The 27247-nt window shown below is 40.4% G+C and overlaps 1 protein-coding gene across 2 annotated transcripts in view; it reads left to right on the top strand.

Moving 5' to 3' along the window:
* Positions 1-27247, top strand: part of Neb (nebulin) — a 193761-nt gene extending 166514 nt beyond the window's left edge. Inside the window, exons 128-147 of one of the 2 annotated variants that reach the window (XM_052182470.1) lie at positions 623-733; positions 1198-1308; positions 1851-1964; positions 3083-3187; positions 3942-4046; positions 4648-4752; positions 5382-5474; positions 6628-6720; positions 8258-8350; positions 11621-11713; positions 13099-13191; positions 14781-14873; positions 15182-15274; positions 15614-15706; positions 16528-16635; positions 17120-17303; positions 17556-17648; positions 18610-18762; positions 19150-19256; positions 26909-27247. In XM_052182470.1, coding sequence (XP_052038430.1) covers positions 623-733; positions 1198-1308; positions 1851-1964; positions 3083-3187; positions 3942-4046; positions 4648-4752; positions 5382-5474; positions 6628-6720; positions 8258-8350; positions 11621-11713; positions 13099-13191; positions 14781-14873; positions 15182-15274; positions 15614-15706; positions 16528-16635; positions 17120-17303; positions 17556-17648; positions 18610-18762; positions 19150-19256; positions 26909-27082 — 2214 coding nt within the window. In that variant the 3' untranslated portion in view covers positions 27083-27247. Of the gene's footprint in view, positions 1-622; positions 734-1197; positions 1309-1850; positions 1965-3082; positions 3188-3941; positions 4047-4647; positions 4753-5381; positions 5475-6627; positions 6721-8257; positions 8351-8809; positions 8903-11620; positions 11714-13098; positions 13192-14780; positions 14874-15181; positions 15275-15613; positions 15707-16527; positions 16636-17119; positions 17304-17555; positions 17649-18609; positions 18763-19149; positions 19257-26908 lie in introns of both variants that reach the window. The other variant, XM_052182469.1, reaches the window with a different exon arrangement.

The raw sequence follows: 27247 nt of genomic DNA, 5'->3' as shown, positions 1-27247 counted from the left end.
TGTCTGGAACTCCAGTTCCTGAGGAATCCAACACCCTCTTCTGACCTAAGCAGGCAAAACTCCCATACACCCAAAAATACAATACAATACAATACAATACAATACAATACATTTTAAAGTGGGCTCAGTTGAAGCAAAAACCCAACAATCCGAGTTCCATCTTGAAGACCCACAAGTCCCAAGGGGAGAAACGACTCCAGAGATTGCCCCTGCCCTCCATGCATGCACTGCGGTATACACACTGTGGCATGTGTGTGCTCCTGTTCTCAGTCACACATTACCCTTAATAATGGAAATGACAAAAGTGGGTAAATGGGACAGTCTCAGGAAGAGAGTAGATTTCAAGCCGGCGGCCCAGCCATCTTCTCATGGCTGTTAGGGTCAGCTCCATCACAACCTCAGACAGACTTCAGCGGAGTCATCAACAAACTTCAGAGTTTCTCTGGAGCCACTTACTGCCAGCAAAATATTTCCAGAACAGTGAGACAGTTTCCAACATGTGACTTTCATCAGGACTGTGATTAAGAGGCCAAACCCTGAAAGAAAGCATACTTTTCCTTCTTTGGACTGCAGTGTGGATTCTAATAGAGTCTTTCTTGTTTTTCCTTCCCACACATATTAGAAAGAATATAGGAAAGATTATGAAGAGTCCATTAAAGGCAGAAACCTGACGGGCCTGGAGGTCACGCCAGCATTGTTACATGTCAGACATGCAACCAAAATAGCAAGCGAGGTAGTAACCACCTGGCCTTCCCCCTCCCCCTTCACCCAATAATCACACTAATGATTCATCGTTGTGTTCCTGCCTGGGTCCCACCTGACTTGGGCTTTCAGGTGGCATTTCCATGTTTGTTACTACTGTCTAATCTATGACCCATTTTAATTCTTCTAATTTTGAAAATGGAATATCTAATAAAACATCCTACCTTAGTATTCTATAGAAAAATCTAATAGAGCGTGCCTACTTAGCATTCTATTAATTTCTAGACTTGAATTTAATTATTAACATCAACTGTGAACCACACACCCTGCATTTACTCACGTATTTACTTACATAACCAAAAATCTGGATCATTTTCTTATTTGTTTATCTATTTATTTATTTATTCATTGGTTTTGGTTTGGTTTTGGCTCTTCACCTAAGAGAACGATCCAGGCTTTCTTGTCAGTTTTGTTGACTTTATTTTTGTAATGTAGAAAGAGTATAGGAAAGACCTGGAAGAAAGCATCCGAGGCAGAGGTCTCACTGAAATGGAAGATACTCCTGACATGCTGAGGGCAAAGAACGCCACTCAGATCCTCAATGAGGTAAGACCACACCCAACCACTGCCTGTGCATCAATAATGCACCTTCATCCTACCCAAGTTAGACGGGGAGAGAGAGAGAATGACTTTTGCATTCCAAACTTTACATCCAGAATAATTATTAACCACTTAATAAAACACACGTCAGTTTCTGATGAGTAGCTATGAAATCAGTTTGTGTCTATAGAGGTTGTCATAACCAACTGGTATCTAATACTACTTGATTTAGTTGTGATGTGCTTACAATGCTCAGTTAAATGAAGACATGACCCCACACTCGCACGGTTTGCATCTAAATTTAATTCTAATGTGTACCAAACCAGACTTAAATGTTTTGTGTGTGTTAGCGGACTTCCCTGGATTAATATCGCTGTACATAGAGCAGAATGAACAAGCATGCTGTCCTGTCCACTGAGGTGGCTAGCCAGGGCAGCACCCACAACTACTGAGGAGCATGTGCATTTTTAACACATGTAGTACTGTCGCCCTACTAAGTGAAGGCAGGGGACCTTTTTCTTTAAAACAAACAAACAATTCTTCTACAGAAAGAATATAAGCGAGACCTGGAGCTGGAAGTGAAAGGAAGAGGCCTGAATGCCATGGCCAACGAAACTCCAGATTTTATGCGGGCCAGGAATGCTACCGACATTGCCAGCCAGGTCAGCGCTGCTGGGAAGGCGCGCCTCTCCAAACCGTGGCCATGGTTATAAGGATGTGCTGTTGGTCCTCTGCCATTTTCCTTGTTTGACAGTGACATTGTATGTTTAGCATCCTTAAGCATCTGCTGGATGAAATATAATGTAAAGCCCAGGGTCCCTTTGTCAGGCTGCTTCTGCCTCTGCCTTTCTGCATCTTCTACCACTGGGGACATCAGAACAACATGACAAAGCCTGAAGACCAAATTACTGTGTGGAACTGGGGCCGATTCTGACATCGGTGTTTCTTAGTCAATCCACTTCTTATGTAACACTAAGAATGGCTTCACTAGATTATTTGTGTTCTTTTCCCCCCCTGCTTTATAGACCTAGATTTAAAACACATCTTTTTAGGCATCCAGTGTTGTCTAAGGTTCCCTGGTACCAGGTCTTATGTAAACAACCCCCTGCTTTCCTTTCTGTCTACCTGATTATCCCTTTGCCTGAAGTCATCCTACATCTATCTAAATGGGCAGTTAGTCTTTCAACAGCCAAGACCTTTCTGAGTCTTCTTCTTCAAGATAATACAATAAACACCGAGAGGAAAGATGGCTCAGCAGTTAAAAGCTTCTCCTGTGGAGAGCCGACATTAGAATTGCAGCACCCTCATGTCTGCTCACTGCCCTCTATAATTTTATTTCCAGGAGATCTAACATCTTTTTCTGGTCTCTGTAGGCAGCAGGGGTGCACATGATGGGCAAACATCTATACAGGCATAACACCTATAGATATAAAAATTTAAAACTTTAAAAAGTATAACCACAGCCAGGCGGTGGTGGCGCACGCCTGTAATCCCAGCACCCTGGGAGGCAGAGGCAGGCGGATTTCTAAGTTCGAGGCCAGCCTGGTCTACAGAGTGAATTCCAGGACAGCCAGGGCTACACAGAGAAACCCTGTCTCAAAAAAAAAAAAAAAACAAATCCAAAAAACAAACAAAAAAAACCAAACAAACAAAAAAAGTATAACCACAACAGAAAGAAATGTATTAAGTGCCAGAAAAAAAATAAATATGATCACCTCTTAATTCAACCAAGCTGTGCATATTGTAAGCATTCATCAGACTGTTGGCTGTCCTTTTACAGATTAAGTACAAGCAATCAGCAGAAATGGAAAAGGCCAATTTCACTTCTGTTGTTGATACCCCAGAAATTATCCATGCTCAGCAAGTCAAGAACCTTTCTAGTCAGGTAAGGTTTGCCTTAGGGCCAAGGTTTTTGTATTCCTAAGGCATTGTTTTCTTACATCTCAGTTCCCCACCAAACCAGAAGGCCTCTATTTCTAATGCAGATCTGAGTCAGAACTGAGATTTCCGAATCAGATTTAAAGATAGATCGTAAGAAGGGTTTGGGTGTGGGTACCTCAGTGGTAGAGTGTGACACCAGAGTCACTAAGCACTGGAAGAAAAACCTCAAAACGCTGTGAGGGGATTTCCAAGTACTGAAGAGGGTATCCATGGTACTATTCCGATTCATGACTACGTTAGCATCTGTTATAATGTGGATTTAAGGTGTGTGGGCACAAGCAGAAGACCCAAAGCAGACCACCCACTCGTGGCTGAGACCGAATGAACAACTTGAGCCACACAAGCTGTGGCCTGCCAGGCTGGAGAGCTTCCATCTTCCTGCAAAACCTATGCCAAAAGGCACAGAAACCGGGTGGGGTGGCACACACCAGTAACCTCAGTCCTCAGGGAGAAGGGGACAGGAGGCCAGTGTGCGCTGTACAGCAAGTCCATCCCGCAAACCAAACTAAACAAATGTAAAAGCAAAAGAAAGACAAACAGGATATATTTGTTGGTCCTCTTCAGCGATGATCAGGATATACCTGCATGTGTGGGATGCCGAGGACCTCCCATCTGCTGCAATGGAAGGGCTGTTCTAGGCTTCGCGGCCTATATAACTGTGGGGCTCATCTTGTTTATTCCTTGTAACCTTTTCCCAGAAAAAGTACAAGGAAGACGCAGAGAAGTCCATGTCATATTATGAGACTGTCTTGGACACTCCAGAGATGCAAAGAGTCCGTGAGAACCAGAAGAACTTCAGCCTCGTAAGTCTCTATTCCACTAAGGCCCAGCCCCACTGGTGGGATCTGGCAGGCTAAAGTGGGGTGGCTTTGAGGGCACACACTTGGTATCCCGTGAGGGCAGAGGGGTACACATGAATCTTCTCCAGGCTCACCTTGTGTTTTAATCCCAAGTGAGCATGAAAGTCTCCCCCTCATTAGGTGGCCTCGTGTCATTGAATACAAACTGTCACTGTCTTCTAACCAGTTTTTTAAAGCTGGTGGACAGGTCCTTCTAAAACTAATTCTAAGCAAGAAATACTTTTAAAGTTTTTATGCACCTTAGGTTCTTAAAAATTCGTTTCCGTTTCTGGGGGCACACAAAGCTTGGCGTTAGAGCATGTGCCTCATGAGGTGTGAGTTTCCAAGTTCAGTCCCAGAAAGTCTCCAGTAATGCCCCCTCCCTAAAAGTGCTTTCTCTCCAAAGTTCTTAAGAAAGAATTGGCTTTGACCCCGACACTGCGGTTGTTGTGGTGTGGGCTTTCACTCATGGAAAAGTTTAATCTCCCATCCACAATATAGAATAATTATAAAGCGTGTAAGAGAATGTTGACATCTTAACAGGATATTTACTCTTTCTTCATAGCTTCAATACCAGTGTGACCTTAAAAACAGTAAAGGGAAAATTACAGTTGTTCAAGACACACCAGAAATACTGCGTGTTAAAGAAAACCAAAAGAATTTCAGCTCGGTACATTTACTGTTTATCTTCCATCTAATGCTAACCTAACAATGCCGTCCTCTCTAAAAAGGTCCGTGGGTCCACGCTGACCCAGGCAATTAACCTCTAACTTTCCCAGTTAATGCTAGTAGGTCCCTGATAAAAGCCCCCAAACTTCTAAATCGTCACTCTTGAGAACATTTGGAATAACTTAAATCTAACAAAATAACTCTTCTCTTTGTATTTTTTTTTAATCTCAAATAGTAACACAGACAGTAACACACATTGCCTTGTCCCAAAAAGGTGGATTTCTTTGTGATGTGGTTTTCTTTTATTAGCCTTCTCCAAAATAACTGACTGACTGTGCGTTTCTTTAATGAGTTCTGTGGTTTTTAATCGTTTTGGTTTTTTTCTCATCCTGTATTAATATCCTATGATATTCTAAATAGAACTCTCAATTGCTGGGAAGTGACCAGCCTTGGCTATATGGTTTTGGGCTTTGATTCTGACAGGAGGACATCAGACACTGTACTTCAACTCTTGCCTGGAGACACCATGTAGTGTCTTGGTTTTCACAGAGGCCTGGCACTGCCCTTTCTCTGGGCATTGCATAGGTTTTCCTCTTTGTGGTTAACTCTCTCCTGATTCTGAATGCCCAGGTTTTGTATAAAGAGGATGTATCCCCGGGAACAGCAATTGGAAAGACCCCTGAGATGCTCAGAGTGAAGCAAACACAGGACCACATTAGCTCGGTAAGAACACGTCAGTCACTTGTGCATTCTTGACCTGACTTGGATAAATCAGTGAGTTATACTCAGAATTTGTCACCAGAAACAGTGCCTAGCATAAAAGCAGGTGTCTGTGTGACGCTGTCTACACTGTATGCTAGTGGAGGTTCTCAAGAAGATGAAGGTACACGTGGAAAACAGAGGCTGTTGAGAAACTATATCCACATCAAAGAATGAGCCTTTCCAGAGACTCATGTGTGGCTACATCTGTCCTAAGCAAATGGACTGCTGGGTGTGAGAAGACTGGCAGACAAGGGCCAGCCTTCCTACCTTTATATTCTCTGATTCCAGTTGCCTCCCGAAAAGGTGAAATGGAAAAGCCCAGAAAAATGATCCTTTCTGATAATATAAATCTTATGGCTTCCCATCTTATCCTACCTGGGGTGTTAATCATCCCTTCACTCAATATAATTCAGAAGGAAGTGCATACTACCTGTCCTTACCATACTACCATAGCTCTCTGCATTAACAGATTTTACTACTGCAATGTTTGTGTACAAATAGCCATTATTTTATTAGTGATGGACCCAAAGTGCAAGAGGAACAATGTTACCCAGTCAGATAAATTGAAGAGCTTCACAGTGCTGAAATAAATAAATAAATAAATAAATAAATAAATAAAAGTCAGCAAATTATTGTGCAAAAGAAGTAAAGATCCCAAATGCTGAGGTTGCTACATGATATACTAGAATAAATTTTATATTGAAGTTTGAAAATTTTTTATATAGAACTTGAAAAAGAGGGGCAAAAAAACATGCTTGTTTGCCACCATGCCTTAGAACTGCAAAACAGGAAGCCAATGTGCATGGCAAGCACTTAATTAAGAAAAAGGCAATCTGGTGTGGTAGCACATACCTTCAGCCCACCACTCAGGAGGAAGGGGCAAGTGGATCTCTTGTGAATCTGAGGTTAGCCTGGTCTACACAAGTGAGATCTTGTCTCAAGACAACACAAAACTAAAGGCAAGCTGTGTGTAACTCCATGGTAGGATGTGTACTAACCATTATGATCTCCAATCCCCCAACCCCTGAATAATACAGGACATTTATCAACCATACATATGTAGTAGGGAGAATTCAGCATGCAGTAACACCTTTGTGTCCCCATTTCCATGTAGGTCAAATATAAAGAAGCAATCGGACAAGGAACTCCGATCCCTGACCTGCCCGAAGTGAAGCGTGTCAAGGAGACCCAGAAGCACATTAGCTCGGTACTGATTCTTCCTTGGCATGCCTTTGTAGGACCAGCCACCTCTCAATCGGCATCCTAGTTTCATCCATCCCTTCTTTCTGCCAAAGCCCCCCCCCCATACCTTGGGATGTTGTGACTCCTCCCTTGTCCCCCTCGGGTCGCCAGAAGACCTTGCTCTAGCTGTCGCTCACTCCCTATTACTCCTTATACTCGAACTTCTCCGTTGCCAACTTTCCTTTTGGATTTTCTATCCACTAACCTGAAGAAAACAAAACAAGTCCAGGGGTTCTGTGATGCCTTGGGTTGCAACTCCTTGCCTTTCTGTAATTGTGTTTGATTGAGGTGCTCCACCTGCCTCTGCCACCATGTACATTCACAGTGTGTAGCACCAAGCCAGGCTTAGGCTGAAACATACTACGGAAGGAAAAAGGAGATAAGAAGTTTAGAAAGCAGGAATCCCTTATTCTGTTTTTTTTTTTTTTTAAGTCTGTTGATAATACCCCTAAAAGAAAACATAGATTTAGGGCTGGGACGGAAGACAGTTTAGTGGTGGAAAACGTGTCTACCATGCACTAAGCCCTGAGTTCAGTCCCAACAGTGTAAATAAAACATAAAATTAAACCCAGGAGGAAAAGACCAACCAAAAGCACTGGCTTCCTTGACCCTATAATCATGGCTAAACATTTCAGAGAAAGATGCTCTTCCTGAAATGCAAAGTATGCCTGCCCATGTCAGTTGTCCAACCAGGGATCACCTAAGGCTTCATTATTAGAGCACTTAGGAAGTTGAAGCAGGAGGAATCCTGGGAGATTAATGCAAGTCAGAGCTAAGTGGCATAAGAGCCTCTCCCAAATATATATATATTAATATGTAATATATATGTTATAATATATAAATTATATTAATATGTAATATATGTTATAATATATAAATTATATTAATATGTAATATATGGTATGATATATAAATTATGTTAATATGTAATATATGGTATGATATATAAATTATACCATATATAATACATATGGCATAATGCTAAGAAGTTTATTAGGAAATATGTAAAATTCTCAATGACTCCGAAGAAGTGAGGATTAGAACATCACACAGCTAGAAAATTATAAAAATAGACAACATACGCTTTGAGTACAGCTATGTAGACATACTTATGCTCCACACATTAAGCCCAGATACAATAAAATGGTTCCCTGGGGTTTGGTTTTATTTTTGTTTTTTGAGGGGGTGGTTACTGGAAACCAAACCCAAGGCTTTGCACATGCCATTCAAAAGGTTTCACATTGTTTATGAAATTTATTATTGTCATTTAAAGCATTTTAGGAATATACTAAGTATTGGCTGTGGAAAATGCAAAATTTAGTTTCCAGTTTTCTAGATGGCAAGATTCATACAAATATATGTGGACTTCTTTTCCTCTGTCCCTGGGTTCATTTTGCAAAGGCAGCTTGCTTTAGTGGATGCTCACCAAAGCTGCCTCCCAGAGCTATAATATGGACCATCTGTGTTGACCCTGCTTTCTGGGTATTCTAATTATTCTGCAGGTTATGTACAAAGAAAACCCGGGAACAGGCATCCCAACCACTGTCACCCCAGAGATTGAGCGAGTCAAACGCAATCAAGAGAACTTTAGCTCGGTATTTACAGATACATGAAATAAGAAATTCTTTCCCATAAAAAAACTACCAGAATAACCTACTGTTCTACTTTTTAAAGTAACAGCTTAACGACTCTGTTTGTGTTTTGTGTATCATCGTCTGTCAAAAACCACCTGACCTGATCCAGAATGGGCACTCTTCCCACTGCTCGTTAACAGTTTCCGCAACTGACTGGTGTGAGCTAGATCTGAAACACTGTTAGAGGCATTAACAAGCTTCCTTGGGGTGCTTGAACCCAGAAGCGCAGTGCTTCTTCCTACTGTGCCTTTCTAAGACATAGCAGTGTAAAGTTCATCTCTAAAGTTTGTGACTTTCAAAGCATTGCCCTGACTAAATACTGCTCTCTAAAATCACCCTCCTCACCCACCCTCCAACCCACCCCTTCTTCTGTCTCTGCTTGTTTTGAATGTTTTCTGGGTACTTTCTTGTATCTCACAGGTTTTGTACAAAGAAAGTTTGGGGAAAGGAACTCCTACAGCTATCACTCCAGAGATGGAGAGAGTCAAACGCAATCAAGAGAACTTTAGCTCGGTATTTCTCAGGGACAAAAAAATAAATAAATAATTGCAACCCTGATTCTTATTAAAATAACAGTCACATTAATGTCCTTAACAAACAAATGTAAAATTACTAAGTTCATATAATGAAGGAATGATGCCAGTATTACTTCAGATTTTGACCCAAATCTAATGAAATTTTTAATAATGGTGTGAAATTTTAACTGTTTTCTTTAAATCACTTTCCTTAAAAACCCATAATTCTCAGTTTCCATCCTCCAGTCTAATAACTAGTATGGTACAGGTCAAAAGTTAAATCTAACATCCTTCCTTAAAGGTCAGTACTAATCAGAATTGTATTTATTGTGGCTTGATTTTTTTTTTAATATTTGTAGCTTTCCCTAAGTGGTCATGTTTCTTTTTTTTTCTATATTCTGTGTTTTTACATTCCAAATGGTCATATTTCTTAAACATCTTCATTTGTAAACAACAGACCAATTTATACTTATATGGCTCAGAAGTGTTTGCTCATGTCAGGGATTCTTGTTTCTATGTCATACAAGTGAGCTTTCCTTTGTAATGTATTCAGGATCACTGCTAAATTGATATTTATATAGTTTGAATGTCCACAAAGATTTATTTAATGTCCCCAAGTCCTCTCCCCCCCATGTTGTCTCTAACTCATTATAGATAGTAACTTCAGCTAGCGTACATGCTGTCTGACAAAGCCCAATACTCTATATTTGAGAAGTTATGAGTAAGCTAAGCAACCCTGTGTGTTCACCGATATCACCGGGAGACCAACTTAGTTGTACAGGGAACAACTAAATGTACAAGGCAGTCCACAGTTGGTCTGTTGCTTAGTTTTACTTTCCTTCTTTGTAAGAACAAGAACTTGTGGTGATTTATTTTAAGATGGAATCTCGCTGAAAGGTGGATCCATGCTGATGTGACTGTTGATTCTGTGCACGCAGATATTATACAAAGAGAACCTGAGCAAGGGGACCCCCTTACCTGTCACTCCAGAGATGGAGAGAGTCAAACGCAATCAAGAAAACTTTAGCTCGGTATTTGCGAGAAAGTTCCTTTAACTCCATATTAAAAAGAATTTCGATAAAACCAAATACTTACCATTTGTCCCTTTATAATAATTTAACAAACTCTTGGGGGAACCCCCCCACACACACACACATAAAATAAAACCCTCACCAACTGAATCCTTCTGCCCTGGGTATTTAACTTACCATTTAATCCCAATGCTTTGTACTTTCTGAAATACCACCTAAACCTTCTTTATGTTTGATGTGGGGGTATATCTGTATTAACTTTGTGTCTGTATGTGGTGTTGGGAATTAGACTCATGGCCTTGCTAGGCAAGTGCTCTACCACTTGGTCACCTCCCTTAACACTTTAAATTGGTTCCTTTCCTTTTCAACATTGCTAGTCTTAGTCCTTTTGAAATCAAATGACCCAAAACTGGGAGCTCATATTTCTTTGGAAATCTTTCAGTCTGATGTTTCTGGGTTAGTACAACAACAAGACACTGATCCAAGAACAGTGGGATCAGCTCCCTAGCTTGGAAAAGTGGAGATTTTACCACAGGTCCCATGTGCATAGATAGTGATGGACTCAGTATTGGAACCAAAAGCCTTACTTTGATAGTTGTTCTAAACGAGCCATGTCATGACTAGAAATCTATGCCTTCTAATTTTTTAAAAGACAGGATCATACTGTGTGGGCCAGAGTGGTTTTAAATGTATCACCCTCCTGCCTCGGCCTCCCTAGTCCCAGGACCATAGGCATGGGTTTTTTTTAAGCATGCTAATTAAATCAGAACATGAATTTACATTATTGTTTTCTTTTATTAACTGATATTCCTTTAAAAAGAAAAAGTCCTACCATGATAAATAACTTGTTATCCTTCCATATAAGGAACTTCCAGACTTGAGTTGGAGATTCCTGTATCTTCTGAAAAGTTAACTGGATTCAGTCTTAGGGAGGAGGGTTGACCAGAAATGCACTTCATGTTGGTTGAGTACTTCCTAACAGTTGGCTCTCTCATGCAGTAGAGCAGTAACTTCCTTGGAGTCCACTTTGTGTTTTGTCCCTAATTACTGCTTACTAACAGTGTTTCAATATCTATGAGTTTTCATTGTGTGTTGATATGTCTTTTGGGATGTTTACTGGTTTTTTTCTAGGAGCTCATTATTCCTTTTGGGGGAAAAATATTGCTTTTTAAAATTATATTTTAGTCATTTCTATATTAGTGTATTCTTATATATCTATTAGAAACTTTTCTGATCGCCCTGGACAACATTTTCTCTGTTAAAATATGATTTGTATTGTTCACACAGGTTATGTTAGACTACACTGTCCAGTGGCGTACAGGCCTTTTAGATACTATAGGCAAGACTGTATATTAAATGTAGACTTTCTGTAACCTTAATAAAGACCAAAGTAGCCAGAGGACACAGATCTATAGTTGTAAATGCCTGTAATGCTCTAAGACAAATGTTTTATGTAGAAAAAAAGGAACTGTTTGCTAACTTGATAAAGTTATCTCTTTCACATACTGAGCTTGTCTATGATCGTGTAGAACTATTTGTGTTTCTCCCTTAATTCGTAGGCTAGCATAGAAAGATGAGCGATGATTTATTACCCAGCCAGGCAGGGCAGTGGGCGTGGTCTCTCCTGCTGGTTGCTGTATCTCATAGGCTCGTGTTCTCCGCCAATGCTTTCTTGTGTCATACAGGTGTTGTATAAAGAGAACCTTGGGAAAGGGACTCCGATCCCCATCACTCCTGAGATGGAGCGAGTCAAACACAATCAAGAAAACTTTAGTTCGGTATTTAAAAAATTACAAAACAAAACAAAATAAAACATTTAACCCAACCCAGTTTTTTTAAAATATGACCTGTCTTGTATCCAACTAATGCTACCATTCCCTGTGGTTCAGTTTCCTTACCTCAGTGGAACATTAACACAATCATTAAAAGTATTCCAGCTTTAAAAAAAATAACAACATCTGTGTTTACCTTGCTTTGGCAAATACAATGTGAAGACAAAGCTTCAAAGTACCGTCCTGTGAAGATTTCCTATCCTAATCTCCCTCTCTCCTGGCACTTACATAGTCCTTCTAAAGTTTCTTTTTTAGCATCTTATCTTACTCTAGTTACCTTTAAAGTAATTGTTCCCAATATGTTCACCCAGACTAAAAAGTAGATAATTTGACTTCTTCGGAAAGTCAACAAAAGTATGTATGAATCGCCCCATAGATAATACTTATAAAATAAAACTCAAACATCCTTTACGTGATTTAAGAAGATAACTCTCTTGGTTTGGCTTCTGTCTCTGTCTTTCCCTCAGAGTGATGACAACTAATATCTCCTTTCATAGTGTTCTTTATTGTTTATGCTGCAGAAATGAACTCAGACAGCAAAATAACAGAACCTCTTTAATCCTTCATTTCTGTGGCCCCTTCCTGCAATCCTTCTGTCTTACAGGTTGAAGCATTTGGTATCTCCCCATCTCTAACTCCTCTTCCTCCTTCCCCTCCCTCAGCCAACGCCTCCCCAGGAGAGGAAATGACTGACTTCATTTTGTTCTGCATGCTTTCATCTCATACAGGTGCTATACAAAGAAAACCTGGGGACAGGTATTCCCATCCCCATCACTCCAGAGATGCAGAGAGTAAAACTCAATCAAGAAAACCTTAGCTCGGTATTGTGGAAGGAAAAGGGGGGGTCAGATGCCATTTAACTGCAGAACCTCCCTTGTCCTCTCCTTCCTTTGCTGCTAACGTCTCTTTGTTAAAGGATATTTATTTATTTCCCATTTTATGTTTTTGATTATTTTATTTCACCTAATACTTTTAAACATTTTTTTTTAGAAAGGAGTAGCTGTCTTAGTTTGTAGATAACAAAACCAAGTCCTAACCATCTCAAATCTATGCAATCGCTTAGGAGGTACCATGCTTACAAAAATGGGGGGGCACCCTGACAGTGTGAATGACTCTAGCCTTTCCTAGCTAGCAGTTTAGGTCCTTGCTTCCTGGCTCACAGCTTCCCGGCGCAGTAACAGCTTCCTTAAATAGCACATGGCATCTTGTCAGCATATAACTCCTGACTCCTGTATTACTTTGTGCCAAAGAATTTGACCTTACCTTTAAATTTTCACAGCAAATTAAAATGTCACTTACCATTGTTTCTCTGATACTTTCTTACTGTACAGGTGCTATACAAAGAAAACATGGGCAAGGGAACCCCTTTACCTGTCACTCCAGAGATGGAGAGAGTCAAACACAATCAAGAAAATATTAGCTCGGTACTCTGACAAAGAAAAAAATGACTTCTTTCGTGATTTTCAAACTACCTCAATGACTTAAAATAATTCCTATTAATCCTATTTTAAAAGGCACCTTAAGGCTTATCTATTTCTTGACCACATTTATCCTTTGTTCCTACCTATCCTTAACTTCATAACAGAATTGCTTTATTGCCTTTAAAATTCTAATATCAAGGTAACCAATGTTCCTACAAAATATTCTTTTGCTCATCTTTCCTATACCCAACTTACTTGCTGTACCCAAGGTCTCTTTGTTTTGCATGCTTGAGAAATTGGGGCCTAGAGACCTTGATGGGTTACACTGGAGGTATAACGGGGCTCTTTCTTGGATGTTGAAGTCTGATGATTCGGACTCACCCCCCACTAGATTTGAGTCTTTTTTAGTACATATAATTAGTCTGCAAGGCTTTGCACAAGCTAAAGTGTGCTCTTACACTGAATCAGATCCCTGGTCCTACTATGATAGATGTGGGAAAAGAGATCTTGGGAAAGTATCTCCTGGTCCTCATCCATAGATAATGATGTCAACTTAATATAGCGGTGTTTTCACAATTGAATAAGTCACTGAAAACGGAAAGTGTCAAGACCTTTTGTCTTAGTGATCTTAATTTTGGTTTTGTTGTTTCTATGATGAAACTCAGTGCTAACAAGAACAGTTTTTCCTTCAAGGTTGAGCTCTCTGATATTAATCTGTCAGTGACTAAGAGATAGAATTTCTGGGGACTTTAGCTTTCAGCAGTGAAGTTACTGCTCAGCATTTATTCTGTCTAGAGGTTTCTCCTGTTCATCAGAATCACCTGAACACTGGTTGAAGCAGGTTTCTGGGGCTGACCCATGTTCCTTGTTTTGTCAGTAGCTGCAGTATGGAGCAGAGAACAGGCATTTCTAGGCTCAGCTGATACTAACTGACTTAGAGAACTTCTGGAAGAGAATCCCTCCTTAGTGACATTTCCCCAATCTCCAGGTCACGTAGGACACTGAGGAAGACAGTGAGGATTGAGGGTTTATCATGACACAGGTCTATTGCTTTTACATGCTGGTAATGTAATTGCTGAAAAAATTTTTCATGGCTGATAAGTGTGACCTATTTAGTGAATAAAATAAGCAGAACACAAAGATAGAAGCATAAAATAAACACTTGCCTAGGAGTCTACTCCCTATGAGGGGGAAGGTCTGTGCTACAAAAGAACCCATTGAAGACTTGTTGTATTGGGGCAACTTCAAAATACCACATGGTAACTCCCAATTAGACAATGTGTCAGGGGATTGATAGTCACATACTAGAGGTAAAATGATGGTAGGGCTTCCTCCACCTTTCTGGAAGATCACAGTTCTCACAGGGCAAGGTTGTACAACAGAAATGTGTGTCTTGCTCTAACTACAGTCAACTTCTCCTTTGAAAGCATAGACCGCTGTCTAACCTTAGCGCCTAAATGACTTGGTGCCCAGAGCCTCATCAAACGTTCATGTACTATTTCTTCTTTTGGTAATAATTGTGACTCTTTTTTGTTGTTGTTGTTGTTGTGTCTCCTTTTGGATTTTTTTTTTGATCCACTGGACTCATTTAGGTTTTGTACAAAGAAAATGTGGGGAAAGCCACCCCAACCCCTGTCACTCCCGAGATGCAGAGAGTCAAACGCAATCAAGAAAACATTAGCTCGGTACTGTCTTGAGAAATGAAAAGTGCTTCTGATTTTGCAACGTAACTCTTGCAGTTTGGCCTGCTCTTAATCCCACCCTAGGTTAAAACCAAATAAAATGCCAGTTGTGCTCATATCTCCTCTAAATATCACACAACATTCAGCATTGCCATTAACTAATTTGGCTTTTTTTCCCCTTGAGCGCTATTCTCACTAGTAGTAATAGGTTACACCTAACATTTCCCTCTCCCACCCCAACTGCATTTATATTTAATAGTGAATATTGCCTCCTCATTAGTGACGTGTAGGTCCACCTTTGTTTCTAACAGGTGTTATACAAAGAGAACCTGGGGAAAGCTACCCCCACCCCCTTCACTCCAGAGATGGAAAGAGTCAAACGAAATCAAGAAAACTTTAGCTCGGTATTTAAGAGCAAAAAACAAACCATTACAATTCTAACAAGCCTGATTATCATGGCTACACCACTAATTTTTCTCACAGTGTTTTCAAGACTCTTGATACCTTTTCAAATTCTTCCTTGGCCACTTAAAAGACGACCACCCACCCTTGCTAGTTCACACTGAGTTCAAGTCTTATCTCTTGCTTTCTACTGTAACAATTTAATGGCTTTCTCCTCGTGAAGTGTTTCTCATACTGTGTGACATAATTGGGCCATAACAATAGCTAAATGATGACTTCTCAGAACTGGTTTTTTTCCCCCTTTGCTTTCTGATGTCGGGATACTCTCTTGACTCCCCTAGGTGTTATACAAAGAGAACATGAGAAAAGCAACACCAACACCTGTTACTCCAGACATGGAGAGAGCCAAACGCAACCAAGAAAACATTAGCTCGGTATTTCCTGATTCAATAGAGCAGTGGAAGACCTTGGAATTAACATTTTAACATCATGAAAACATGCCTTTCAACTCATTCGAGTGAAAAACACACTAAAATTTAAAAACAATGGATAATGCAACATCTTGGGAGATTTTTTAACATCATAAAAGTGTGCTCTTCTTTCTCTGAAAATGCACACTAAAATTAACACAGCTGTGCTTTTCCATTCCAAATTGTACTAAACATCTGATAATCAGCTATGGTTTCCTTCCTCTTACATTTGACTCTAAGGTAGTTTCTCATAACCAGCTATAACAAATTGACCCCCCTAACATCTTCTACCTTCTGCTGTTATTTCTAAGGTACTTTATTAAATGGGTAATGCTCTGAAATTACTGTCTTTACTTTGATATTCTTGTGTCTGGAAGACTCTGATTTTTGGTTTTGGCATATTGGTTTATGTAATCTGGACATTACAAGAAAAATGGTCAGTATCAGATTTAATGAAAAAATGCCATTGAGTATTCTGTTGCTGTATTGCAATTCCTAGTAAATTTGAAAGGGCACTTTCTTCCTCTCTTTCAGGCTTATACTGTGCCCCTTTGTCTTTAAAAATGAAACATTTTATTTCCAAAGTCAAAACAAGTCTTGTGTCTTCTGATGCAAGTCTTGCCATTCCTCATGCTGATCTGGTATACTTGGTCCAAATATCTGGTTACTGTCCTTTGACTTAAATTAGCCTCACCAGCTTCTTCCATTTGAATCTGTTAAAGTCTTTGAGCTTAAGAATTAGAACAAGGCCTTGCCACGTACTCACATATGTTTCTCCTCTATAGGTTCTTTACTCTGACAGCTTCCGGAAACAAATACAAGGTAAAGCTGCCTATGTACTAGATACACCAGAGATGAGGCGGGTTAGGGAAACCCAACGGCACATCTCAACAGTAAGTCGAGAATGCTTGTTTAAATATGTATATATGTATATGTATGTGTATGATATGTGTGCAATGCATACAGAGGCCAGAAGAAGGGCATCAAATCTCCTGGAACTGTAGTTATATATGTTTGTGAACTATCTCATGTGAACAGGGAACTAAACACAGATCCTCTGTGAGATCATGTGCTCTTAACCGTCGAGCCTTTTCTACAGCTACAGAATTCTCTGTGATAGCCGGGCAGTGGTGGTACACACCTTTAATCCCAGCACTCTGGGAGGCAGAGGCAGAGGCAGTTCTTTTTAAACTAAAGAAAGCTGTGCTGTTCTACAGAGTGAATTCCAGGACAGCCATGGCTACATAGAGAAACCATGTCTTGAACCCCCCAAAAAAAAATTCTCTGTGATAGGCTAGCCAGCCTGCTGAAATATATTCAAACAGAGATGATCATGCTGCTACATTTTCATTTTCATGAAGTAAATTCCTATTTCAGGTGAAATATCATGAAGACTTTGAGAAACACAAAGGCTGCTTCACACCAGTGGTGACAGACCCTATCACTGAACGGGTAAAGAAAAACACACAGGACTTCAGTGACATTAACTACCGAGGTATTCAGAGAAAAGTGGTGGAAATGGAGCAAAAGCGGAATGACCAGGATCAAGATACCATTACAGGTAACTGGAAACAAGAGACAGAATCGATAGCAAATGGAAGACAAAGGACCCAAATCTGAGAAAGAAAGCCCTGTTAGCCTGTTTGCAAAACTGAGGTCTGAGAAGGATCATGTGACATCTTTGTTCTGAGAAGGCCAGAACCTAAGTAGTAGTAGTAGCCCAACTGTCCTGTGATTGCTGATGTTCTTGCTTGAATCTCAAGATAGAGACGAATGCTAGAACCTTTCCTCTGAACACCGGCTTTCCTCTCAGGTCTGCGTGTCTGGCGTACTAACCCCGGTTCAGTTTTTGACTATGATCCAGCAGAAGACAACATTCAGTCCCGAAGTTTGCACATGGTTAATGGTAAGCACATCCACTACTGTCTAGTGGACTAGAGCCAAGGAGTGTTCTTTCCCTCCAGGGTTTTGCATCTTCTGAGCTTGCTCACTGTCAGGTGGGCAAAACTAAGCAAGTTTGGTTTAGGGAGATTTTTGACAAACTGTTTCACTTCCTGTCTCCTTCAGATCCTGTTATCATTTCTCTATTCTCCTAATGAGAAAAGTTAGCCTTTGTTAGAGAAAACAATACATGGGCAAAGGGAAGAGAATACACATGTTCACCAGGACAGTTTTAAACTATTTGTGTTAGGAGATATTCATACTGTCTGCTCATGTAAACAGTAAACTAATGGGCCAGACATTGTTGCATACTCCTTTAATCCCAGTAATCAGGAGGCAGAGGCAAACAGATCTCTTTGAGTTCTATCTTAGCTTGTCCTACACATTGAGTTCCAGGCCAGCCAGGACCATATGGTAAGACTCTTTTGTTGTTGTTGCTGTTCTTTTTAAACTAAAAAAAGCTGTGCTGTTCTTTAAAGGCGTATACTGTAGCCTGTGGATAGAGACCAGTAGTAACTCCTAGTTCTACCCTGACACGTACAATTTTAAGTTTGTGCCCATGAGACAATGGAACATAATAAGGGAACCTCCATCCATCTAGAAATGAGGCCTTTCTAGAGAATCCAAAAATGAAGTGTGAATATGACTGCTCTCCATTCATTGAAGTGAGCCTGGAAAGGGTGTGGTGCTGGGAAGGCCCACAGTTAAAGACAGATAACTCAAGTCTGATACCTCCTTGAGCCACTTGGGCCACCTTTGGCCATTTAACTTTTCATCCATAAAGAAGAACAGCTTATACAGTAGAGGAATTGTATGTCAGCCATAGGAAACCGCTTAGAACTATGCTTGACAAAAAAAAACAAACAAAAAACCACAATGGAGACATCACTGCCATAGAAATCTTATCTTTGCGACATGTCTCCCAGTCCAAGCTCAACGCCGGAGCCGGGACCAGTCGAGATCTGCCAGCGCACTGAGTATCAGTGGGGGCGAGGAGAAGTCTGAGCACTCAGAAGCCGTGGACCAGCGCCTTTCCACGTACAGTGATGGAGGTGCCTTCTTCTCTGCAACCTCAACAGGTAGAAGTAGGCTTTCCCAGATGGGTGTGATCCTGCACACCTTAACCCCAGCATTTGGGAGGCTCCTATAGGAGGATTGCAAATTGGAGGCCAGCCTGTGCTACATAGAGGCTTTGTCTCAAACAAACAGAACAGCAAAAACAATTAAGTGAATGGTACTAACAGTCATGAGGTCAGCTCACTGATCGTCCTAAGCAATGTTGAAGAATAAAAAGTTACTGCATTCCTGAGAAAAACATTAGGATCATGGAGTTGCATGTTTAATGACCTTCATAACTTTACTAGCTCATCTCTCCACAGGAGTCACTGAGAAAAAGCCATGGCTTGGCTGGTAAGCACAGAGGCGCTGTCTAGCACATGCATTTATGACCTGTTTCTTCTTTGCAGCTTACAAACATGTGAAAACCACTGAGCTCCCTCAGCAACGGTCATCTTCAGTTGCCACCCAGCAGACAACGCTGTCCTCCATCCCATCGCACCCATCTACTGCCGGAGTAAGTGAAGAGTAATGATGGCCACCATTACTAGACTTGTATATTTGGTTTTGTTTTTAATTCAGATTATAACATGTATAAATACAGCCTGTTAGGTTGTGTGTGTGTGTCTGTGTGTGTGTGTCTGTGTGTGTGTGTGTGTGTGTGTGTGTGTGTGTGTGTATTTAGGGCTGACTACTTGGTATTAGATAGCCAGTTATACAGCTCACTCCAGACTAATTCTCCTCTCTCATCAGTTGCGTATAGCCCTTCATCTCGGGGTACAGCCTTATGAGATTTCTACCAGTTGTTGTCATTGTTCGGGTCTTGTTTAGGTAGCCACAATGATATGGAGATTTCATGGGTAGCGCTTCCCTGTCCTATATATTAGGTACAATCTTGTCTGTAGTGGCCCTGGTCCCATTGCTTCTTTGATGGAGGAGAACAACTATACTCATCTGCAGGTGTAAATATTTAGAACGCAGTCAGAGATTTTACTGGATTAGGAAAGTGGCAGTACTGGGTCCTCCCCTAGGTTCCATTGGGTAGAAGGATAGGTATGATTACTCTCCATTGAGCAGCCTTAAGTTCCATTAGATAGCTGTTGGTTATGGCTAAGATATAAGAGCCACTATTGCCTTTCCAGGCTATCTTGCTGTGCTGGTCATTGTGAATCACAGCTGGGTAGGATTGTTCATATTTCTCCCTTGGCAGCGTGTATAGCACTTTCAGATATTGTGAGAGCTAGGAAGAGACTTTGAGGTCGGATCCAGCTAGATTTCCATTACATCCTGTATCTGAAGTGGGTGGTGTCTTCAGCAATAGAGACTTAACCCTGCTAGGAAGCAGCCAAAAGCAGCAGGAATAGCCTGTAAGGTTTTGTAATCTCTTGGACCCCTCTACTGACAACTCCAAAGGAGGTTTTCACTCCTAGTACTAGAGGGTTTTTTTTTAGATAGTCTGACTCTTGGAGGTGGCATTGCCACTCCAGTGAAGTCACTTCAATAAAGAAATATGTGTAATTTTTTATATTATACACACACACACATATATAATTTTAGGTAAACAAAAAGTGATTCCCTGTAGTTTTTTCAAACATTCTTAGTGCTTTTTATTCCTCTTCCCCTCTCCCTAGCTAAAGCCCTCCCCTCACTTTCCCCATTCACAGCACCTGTGCTCTGCTGGTCTCTAGAGCCCCTTCTGTCCACTCTAACGCCTTGTTCCCTCTTCACTTTGCTGGTATCTGCAGTTACCCCAGCGTACTTATTCACCCCCTCACACACACACACACACACACACACACACACACTTGGAGCTAGGATCTAGTAGTCCAAACATTTACCTGCACATAGTCTTGCTTTGAGCTGAATAGTAGTCTAGTGTGTGTGTGTGTGTGTGTGTGTGTGTGTGTGTGTGTGTACATGTTCCCTGTCCACTCATCAGTTGAATGACATTAGGTCTTTGCAGATCCTAGCTACTGCTGAGTAGAGCAGCAGTGGGCATGGATGGGCAGGCATCTGGAGAGTAGACTCATCAGACACTGTGGGCACATGCCAAGGAGTGCTATAGGTGGCTCCCATGGTAACTCTAGTTTATATTATTTTGGGGAGTCTCCACATGGATTTCAAGAGTGACTGCATCAGTTTGCAGTATCACCAACACTGGCAGTTCTTCTTTCCCCACACCCTCACCAGCATTTGCCAATTGTCTTAACCTTTCTGGTACACAATTCTGTTTTAATTTTCATTTTCCTAATTGTTAAGGATGTTGAATACTTTTTGAGATGTTTTCTAGCCATTTTCTACTTCTCCTGAGATGTTTCTGTTCAGAGCCACAGTCCCATTTTTTCTTTTATTGCAAATTTTCTTTATTTACATTTCAAATGTTATCCCCTTTCCAGGTCTCCCCTCCAGAAACCCTCATCCCAGCTCCCTCCCCCCCTGCCTGAGGTTGCTCCCCCAACCACCCACCCACTCCCATCCTCCTGCCCTGGAATTCCCCTACATTGGGTAACAAACCCCCTCAGGCCCAAGGGCTGCTTCTCTCACTGATGTCCAACAAAGCCATCCTGTGCCACATGTGCAGCCGGAGCCACAGTTCTCTCCATGTGTACTCTTTGGTTGGTGGTCCAGTCCCAAGGAGCTCTGGAGGGTCTGGCCAGTTGATACTGTTACTCCCTCAATGGGACTGCAAACCCCCTCAGCTTCTTCAGTCCCTTCTCCAACTACTCTATCAGGGACCCAATGGTTGGCTGCCAACATCCACCTCTGTATTTGTCAGGCTCTGGAAGAGCCTCTCAGAAGACAGCCATATCAGGTTTCCATCAACAAGTACTTCCCAACATCCACAAGTGTCTGGGTTTGGAGACTGTATATCGGATGGATCCCTAGGTGGGGCAGTCTATGGATGTCCTTTCCTTCAGTCTTTTCTCCACACTTTGTCTCCATATTTCCTCCTGTAAGTATTTTGTTCCCACTTCTAAGAAGAAATGAAGCACCCACACTTTGGTCTTCCTTCTTCTTGAGCTTCATATGGTCTGGGAGTTGTTTCATGGGTATTCCATGCTCTTTGGCTAATATCCACTTATAAGTGAGTACATACCATGTGTGCTTTTTGTGACTGGGTTACCTAACTCAGGATAATATTTTCAAGTTCCATCCATTTGCCTGTGAATTTCATGAAGCCATTGTTTTTAATAGCTGAGTAGTACTCCATTGTGTAGATTTTCTGTATCCATTCCTCTGTTGAGGGACATCGGTATTTTTCCAGCTTCTGACTCCTGTAAATAAGGCTGCTATGAACAAAGTGGAGCATGTGTTCTTGTTATATGTTGGAGAATCTTTTGGGTATATGCCAGGAGTGGTATAGCTGGGTCCTCAGGTATTACTATGTCCAGTTTTCTGAGCAACTACCAGACTGATTTCCAGAATGGTTGTACCAGCTTGTAATCCCACAAGCAATGGAGCAATGTACCTCTTTCTCCACATCCTTGACAGCATCTGCTGTCACTTGAGTTTTTGATCTTAGCCTTTCTGACTGGAGTAAGATGGAATCTCAGGGTTGTTTTGATTTGCATTTCCCTGATGACTAAGGATGTTGAACATTTCTGTAGGTGCTTCTCAGCCATTCAATATTCCTCAGTTGAGAATTCTCTGTCTAGCTCTGTTCCCCATTTTTTAGTAGGGTTATTTGGTTCTCTGGGGTCTAACTTATTGAGTTCTTTATATATATATTGGATATTAACCCTCTATAAGATGTAGGAAAAGATCTTTCCCCAATCTGTTGGTTACATTTTGTCATATTGACAGTGTCCTTTGACTTACAGAAGCTTTGCAGTTTTATGAGGTCCCATTTATCGATTCTTGATATTAGGGCATAAGCCATTGGTGTTCTGTTCAGAAAAATTTCCCCTGTGCCCATGTGCTCCAGGCTCTTCCCCACTTTCTCTTCTATTAGTTTCAGTGCATCTGTTTTATGTAGAGGTCCTTGATCCACGTGGACTTAAGCTTTGTACAGGGAGATAAGAATGAATCAATTTGCATTCTTCTACATGCTGACTGCCAACTGAACCAGCACAATGCTGTCTTTTTTCCACTGGATGGTTTTAGCTCTTGTCAAGTGACCATAGATGTGTGGGTTCATTTCTGGGTCTTCAATTCTATTCCATTGATCTACCTGCCTGTCACTGTACCAATACCATGCAGTTTTTATCATTATTGCTCTGTAGTACAGCTTGAGGTCAGGGATGCTGATTCCTCCAGAGGTTCTTTAATTGTTTAGAATAGTTTTCACTATCCTGGATTTTTTGTTATTCCAAATGAGTTTGAGAATGACTCTTTCTATCTCTATGAAGAATTGAGTTGGAATTTTGATGGGTATTGCATTGAAGCTATAGATTACTTTCAGGAAGATGGCCATTTTTACTATATTAATCCTGCCAATCCATAAGCCTGGGAGATCTAGCTTCTGACGTCTTCTTCAATTTCTTTTTTTCAGAGACTTGAAGTTCTTGTTGTACAGATCTTTCACTTATTTGGTTAGAGTCACACCAAATTATTTCATATTGTTTGTGGCTATTGTGAAGGGTGTTCTTTCCCTAATTTGCTTCTCACCCCATTTATCCTTTGAGTATAGGAAGGCTACTGATTTGTTTAAATTAATTTTATATCCAGTCACTTTGCTGAAGTTGTTTATCAGGTTTTGTTCTCTGGTGGAATTTTTGGGATCACTTAAGTAAACTTCATTCTGCAAATAGTTAAAACTTTGACTTCCTTTCCAATTTGACCTCCATTTGTTGTCTAATTGCTCTGACTAGAACATCAAGTACTATATTGAATAGATAGGGAGAAGTCTAGTTCCCTGATTTTCACATTTTTTTAAAGATTTATTTTATATATGTGAGTACACCGTCCCTGTCTTCAGACACACAAGAAGAGGGAATCAGAACCAATTACAGATGATTGTGAGCTACCTTGTGGTTGCTGGGAATTGAACTCAAGACCTCTGAAAGAGCAGTCAGTGCTCTTAACCACTGAGCCATCTCTCCAGCCCTCATTTTTAAAGTTATAGTGTTGGTTTTCTTAACTAGTGTGTTTGGTTTTTGAGTTCTGCATTTTGGATGTCAATCTTCTGTTGTAAGTATAGCTGGGTAAGATTCTCTCCCTCTCTGTGGGCTTCCTCTATACTTGGTTGGACATTTCATTTGCTGCACAGAAACTTTTTTTATGAGGTCCCACTTGTCAATTGTTGGGCTCTATTCCTAGGCAAATGGATCATACTGAGAAGAGTCTTTTCCTATGTCTACATCTTTTACAGATGTAATTTATGCCCACTTTTACAGATTTCAATACTTTAGGTTTCAGATTAAGGTCTTTGACCCATTTGGAGTTTACTTTTGTTCAGGGTAAGACAGGTCTAACTTCACTTTTCTACATGTGGACATTTCAGTTTTCCCAGAACCATTTATTGAAAATGTTTTTTTCCAATGCATGCTTTTTGGAACTTTGGTCAAATATCAGATAAGTGAAGATATATGGACTCAAGGTTAGATGTTTTGCTTCACTGATCAGCATGTCTATTCTTGGTCCAAAACAATACTATTTTTATCACTATAACTCTGTAATATATCTTGATATCTAATGACAATACCTCTAACCTGTTCTTTTCACTCAGTGTTGCTTTGGCTACCCAGGGTCTTTTGTGGTATCCTATGAAATTTTAGGATTTTTTAAAATTTCTAATCATTGTGATTGAAACTATAAACAGCATTTGGTAGGATGATCATTTTCACAGTATTAATCCTACCAGTCCTACCAATGAGCATGCGAAGTCTTTCCCTTTTGTAGTGTCTGCCTCAGTCTCTTTCTTCAGTAACTTCAGTTTTCATAGAGGTTTTCCACCTCCTTTGTTGAGGCTATTGTGAATAGGAATGCTTTTATGGTCTCTTTCTCAACATGTTTGTTACTGTTGCCTACTGAGTTTCCCAAGCTGATTGTGTCCTGAAAGTGTTGATCATTTCTAGAAGTTGTCTGGTGGAAGTTTTGGGATCTGTGTGTGATAGTTGCAAATAAATATGGTTAGACTCCTTTTCCAACTTGCATTCTTTTAACTTTCTTCTCCTCCTATAGCTATAGCTAGTGCTCTTATAACTATAGCTAGTGCTTTAAGGCTGCAAATGGAAAATACATTTTAAAAACACATTCCCTTATAAACCAGAATTTGTCCTGTTTTCCTTGTTCATCTCTGATACTGTTCCAGTCATCTCTTTCTCTTGGCAAGTTTAACTAAAAGTCTGTTGGTATTATCTCAAGAATCACTTTTTAAGATCCAGTCTTTGTTTCCTGTGCTTCTCTCCCATTAATTACTGGTTTGATTTTTGTTGTTTCATCCTGTCTACTGGAGTTGGCTTCTTGTTGTTTGAATTGTGCCATTAAATCATTTACTTGTGCTCTAGTTTTACTTAAAAAAATACATTTTCATGCAATATTCTTTGATCATATCCTTTCCCCTTCACTAACTCCTGCTAGGGCCTCCCCACCTTCTAGCCCACACACCTTTGTTCCTAGGACTGCTTCCAATGTGTCCCATTAAGTTTTGTTGTCATTTTATTTCAAGATTTTTATTTCTTTAACTCTATCATTCACTAATGTTAATCCCCATTGACTTTGTATAATTACTAGATAATTTGTTTACTGTTAAGATTCATTACATTGTGGTCAGAACAAATGATTTTGTTTCAGTTGTTTTAAATTTGGTTAACATTTGGTTTGTGTCTCAATCTATTTTAGAGAACCGTCTATGGGTTGCTGAGTAGAATGCATATTAGTTGAAATATTCTATTGACATTGGGCCTATTTGATGTGTGTCATTCAATTCAGACTGTTTTCCAAATAGTCTCTTGGAGAAAGTAGGTTATATCATCTATTATTACTGAGTTGAGAGTTAATCTCTGTTTTTAATTCTGGAAGTACACTTTATTAAACTGGGTATGCTAGAGTTTGGTGACAGTGTTTAGAAATACAACCTCTTCTTGGTTGTTTTGTTGAATTGTTTTGTCAGATATTAGGATAGTTATACCTGCTTGTATCCTAGTCTCATGTGCTTGAAATACTATTTTCTATCCTTTCACTTAAGGTGGTAGCTATTTAATGGAGTTTCTTGTAGACAGTAGAAATATGTCCTTGTCTCTTAATTCTTGCAGTTAACCCCCATCTCTTGATTAGAGAACTGAGGCAATTAATATGAACTTTTTGGGGTGGAGTTACTTTCTGTCTATGGTCTTAGCTCTATTTCATATTTCAGTTATTATAGCTTCTATTTTTATTCCTATAGTCTCTGTTATGAATTTCCCTTCAGTCCAAAATATTGCTTCTGGTATTTTCTGAAAAGATGGTTTGATGGATCAGTAGGTTACTGAGCAGGCTCAGGCTATAGACATCCAGGAATAAGGTGCCATTGCTAGTTTTTGTACAAGGTTATCGGTTTTCCATAAACATTGGTAGTAGGACACCTAAAGAAAGCTTTGCCAGTCTCAGCCAGGCCTAAAGCATTGTACACAGGCTTTGCATTGTAGTCCTTGGTATGAACATATCATGTCAATAATATACATTCACTCAGTACTTGTCTCAAGTAGGGTTTCCTCTGCTCCCTACAGAGAGCCTCTTTCCCTTTGCTTCTTACATTTTAAAGATTTTTTATTTTATGTGCATGCGTGCTTTTCCTGGACTTACATGCACAACAGGTCATAAAGAGACACTGGATCCCCTGGAACTGGAGTTACAATTGAGCCACTAGGAACAGAGCCCAGATCCTCTAAAAGATCAGGAAGGGCTCTTGACGAACTTGAGCCCTCACTACAGCAGGAAAAACAACTAGACAGCTTGAGAACATGGCTAAGAGTGAAATCTCTTTTCCAGTTCCACTTGACTGTTCACCTAGCTCCTTTGGCAAGTCTTTATTCATAGCCTTAAGCATCTTAAATACTTTTGGTGTTGAGTTAGAGGCCTTCATATATTCCAGGCACAAACTCACCAGCAAATTACTTGTAAATATTTTATAGGTGTTTTTCTTCTGTTTTAGTGGTAGCTGCACACTGTCCTTTGTAACTTGTATTTATGGGGAAAGGTCATATACTCAATATGTGGTATTTTCCTTGTTTTCATTCCCATGAACAGAAAATCTTCCGTGCCATTTATGACTATATGGCTGCAGATGCGGATGAAGTGTCCTTTAAAGATGGAGATGCTATAGTGAATGCTCAGGCGATTGATGAAGGCTGGATGTATGGCACTGTGCAGAGGACCGGCAGGACCGGCATGCTCCCTGCCAACTATGTGGAAGCTATTTAAGCACTTCAAGCCCTCCATCAGCCTGCAGTGTCTGCAACTCTGCAGGCAACATTTCAGTGGAGAATTCAATACACCCACAGCTCTCAAGCTCTCTAATGTTTTCACCTGTATTGGTATCGTTTCATGTGTTACAATCTCTTCTATAGAAACCATGGTTATTCTCCA

The sequence above is a fragment of the Apodemus sylvaticus genome, chromosome 5 (genome assembly GCF_947179515.1).
Source record: "Apodemus sylvaticus chromosome 5, mApoSyl1.1, whole genome shotgun sequence".
Lineage (NCBI taxonomy): Eukaryota > Metazoa > Chordata > Mammalia > Rodentia > Muridae > Apodemus > Apodemus sylvaticus.
Note: the sequence above shows the minus strand (reverse complement) of the source record. Positions and strands in the feature narration are given on the sequence as shown.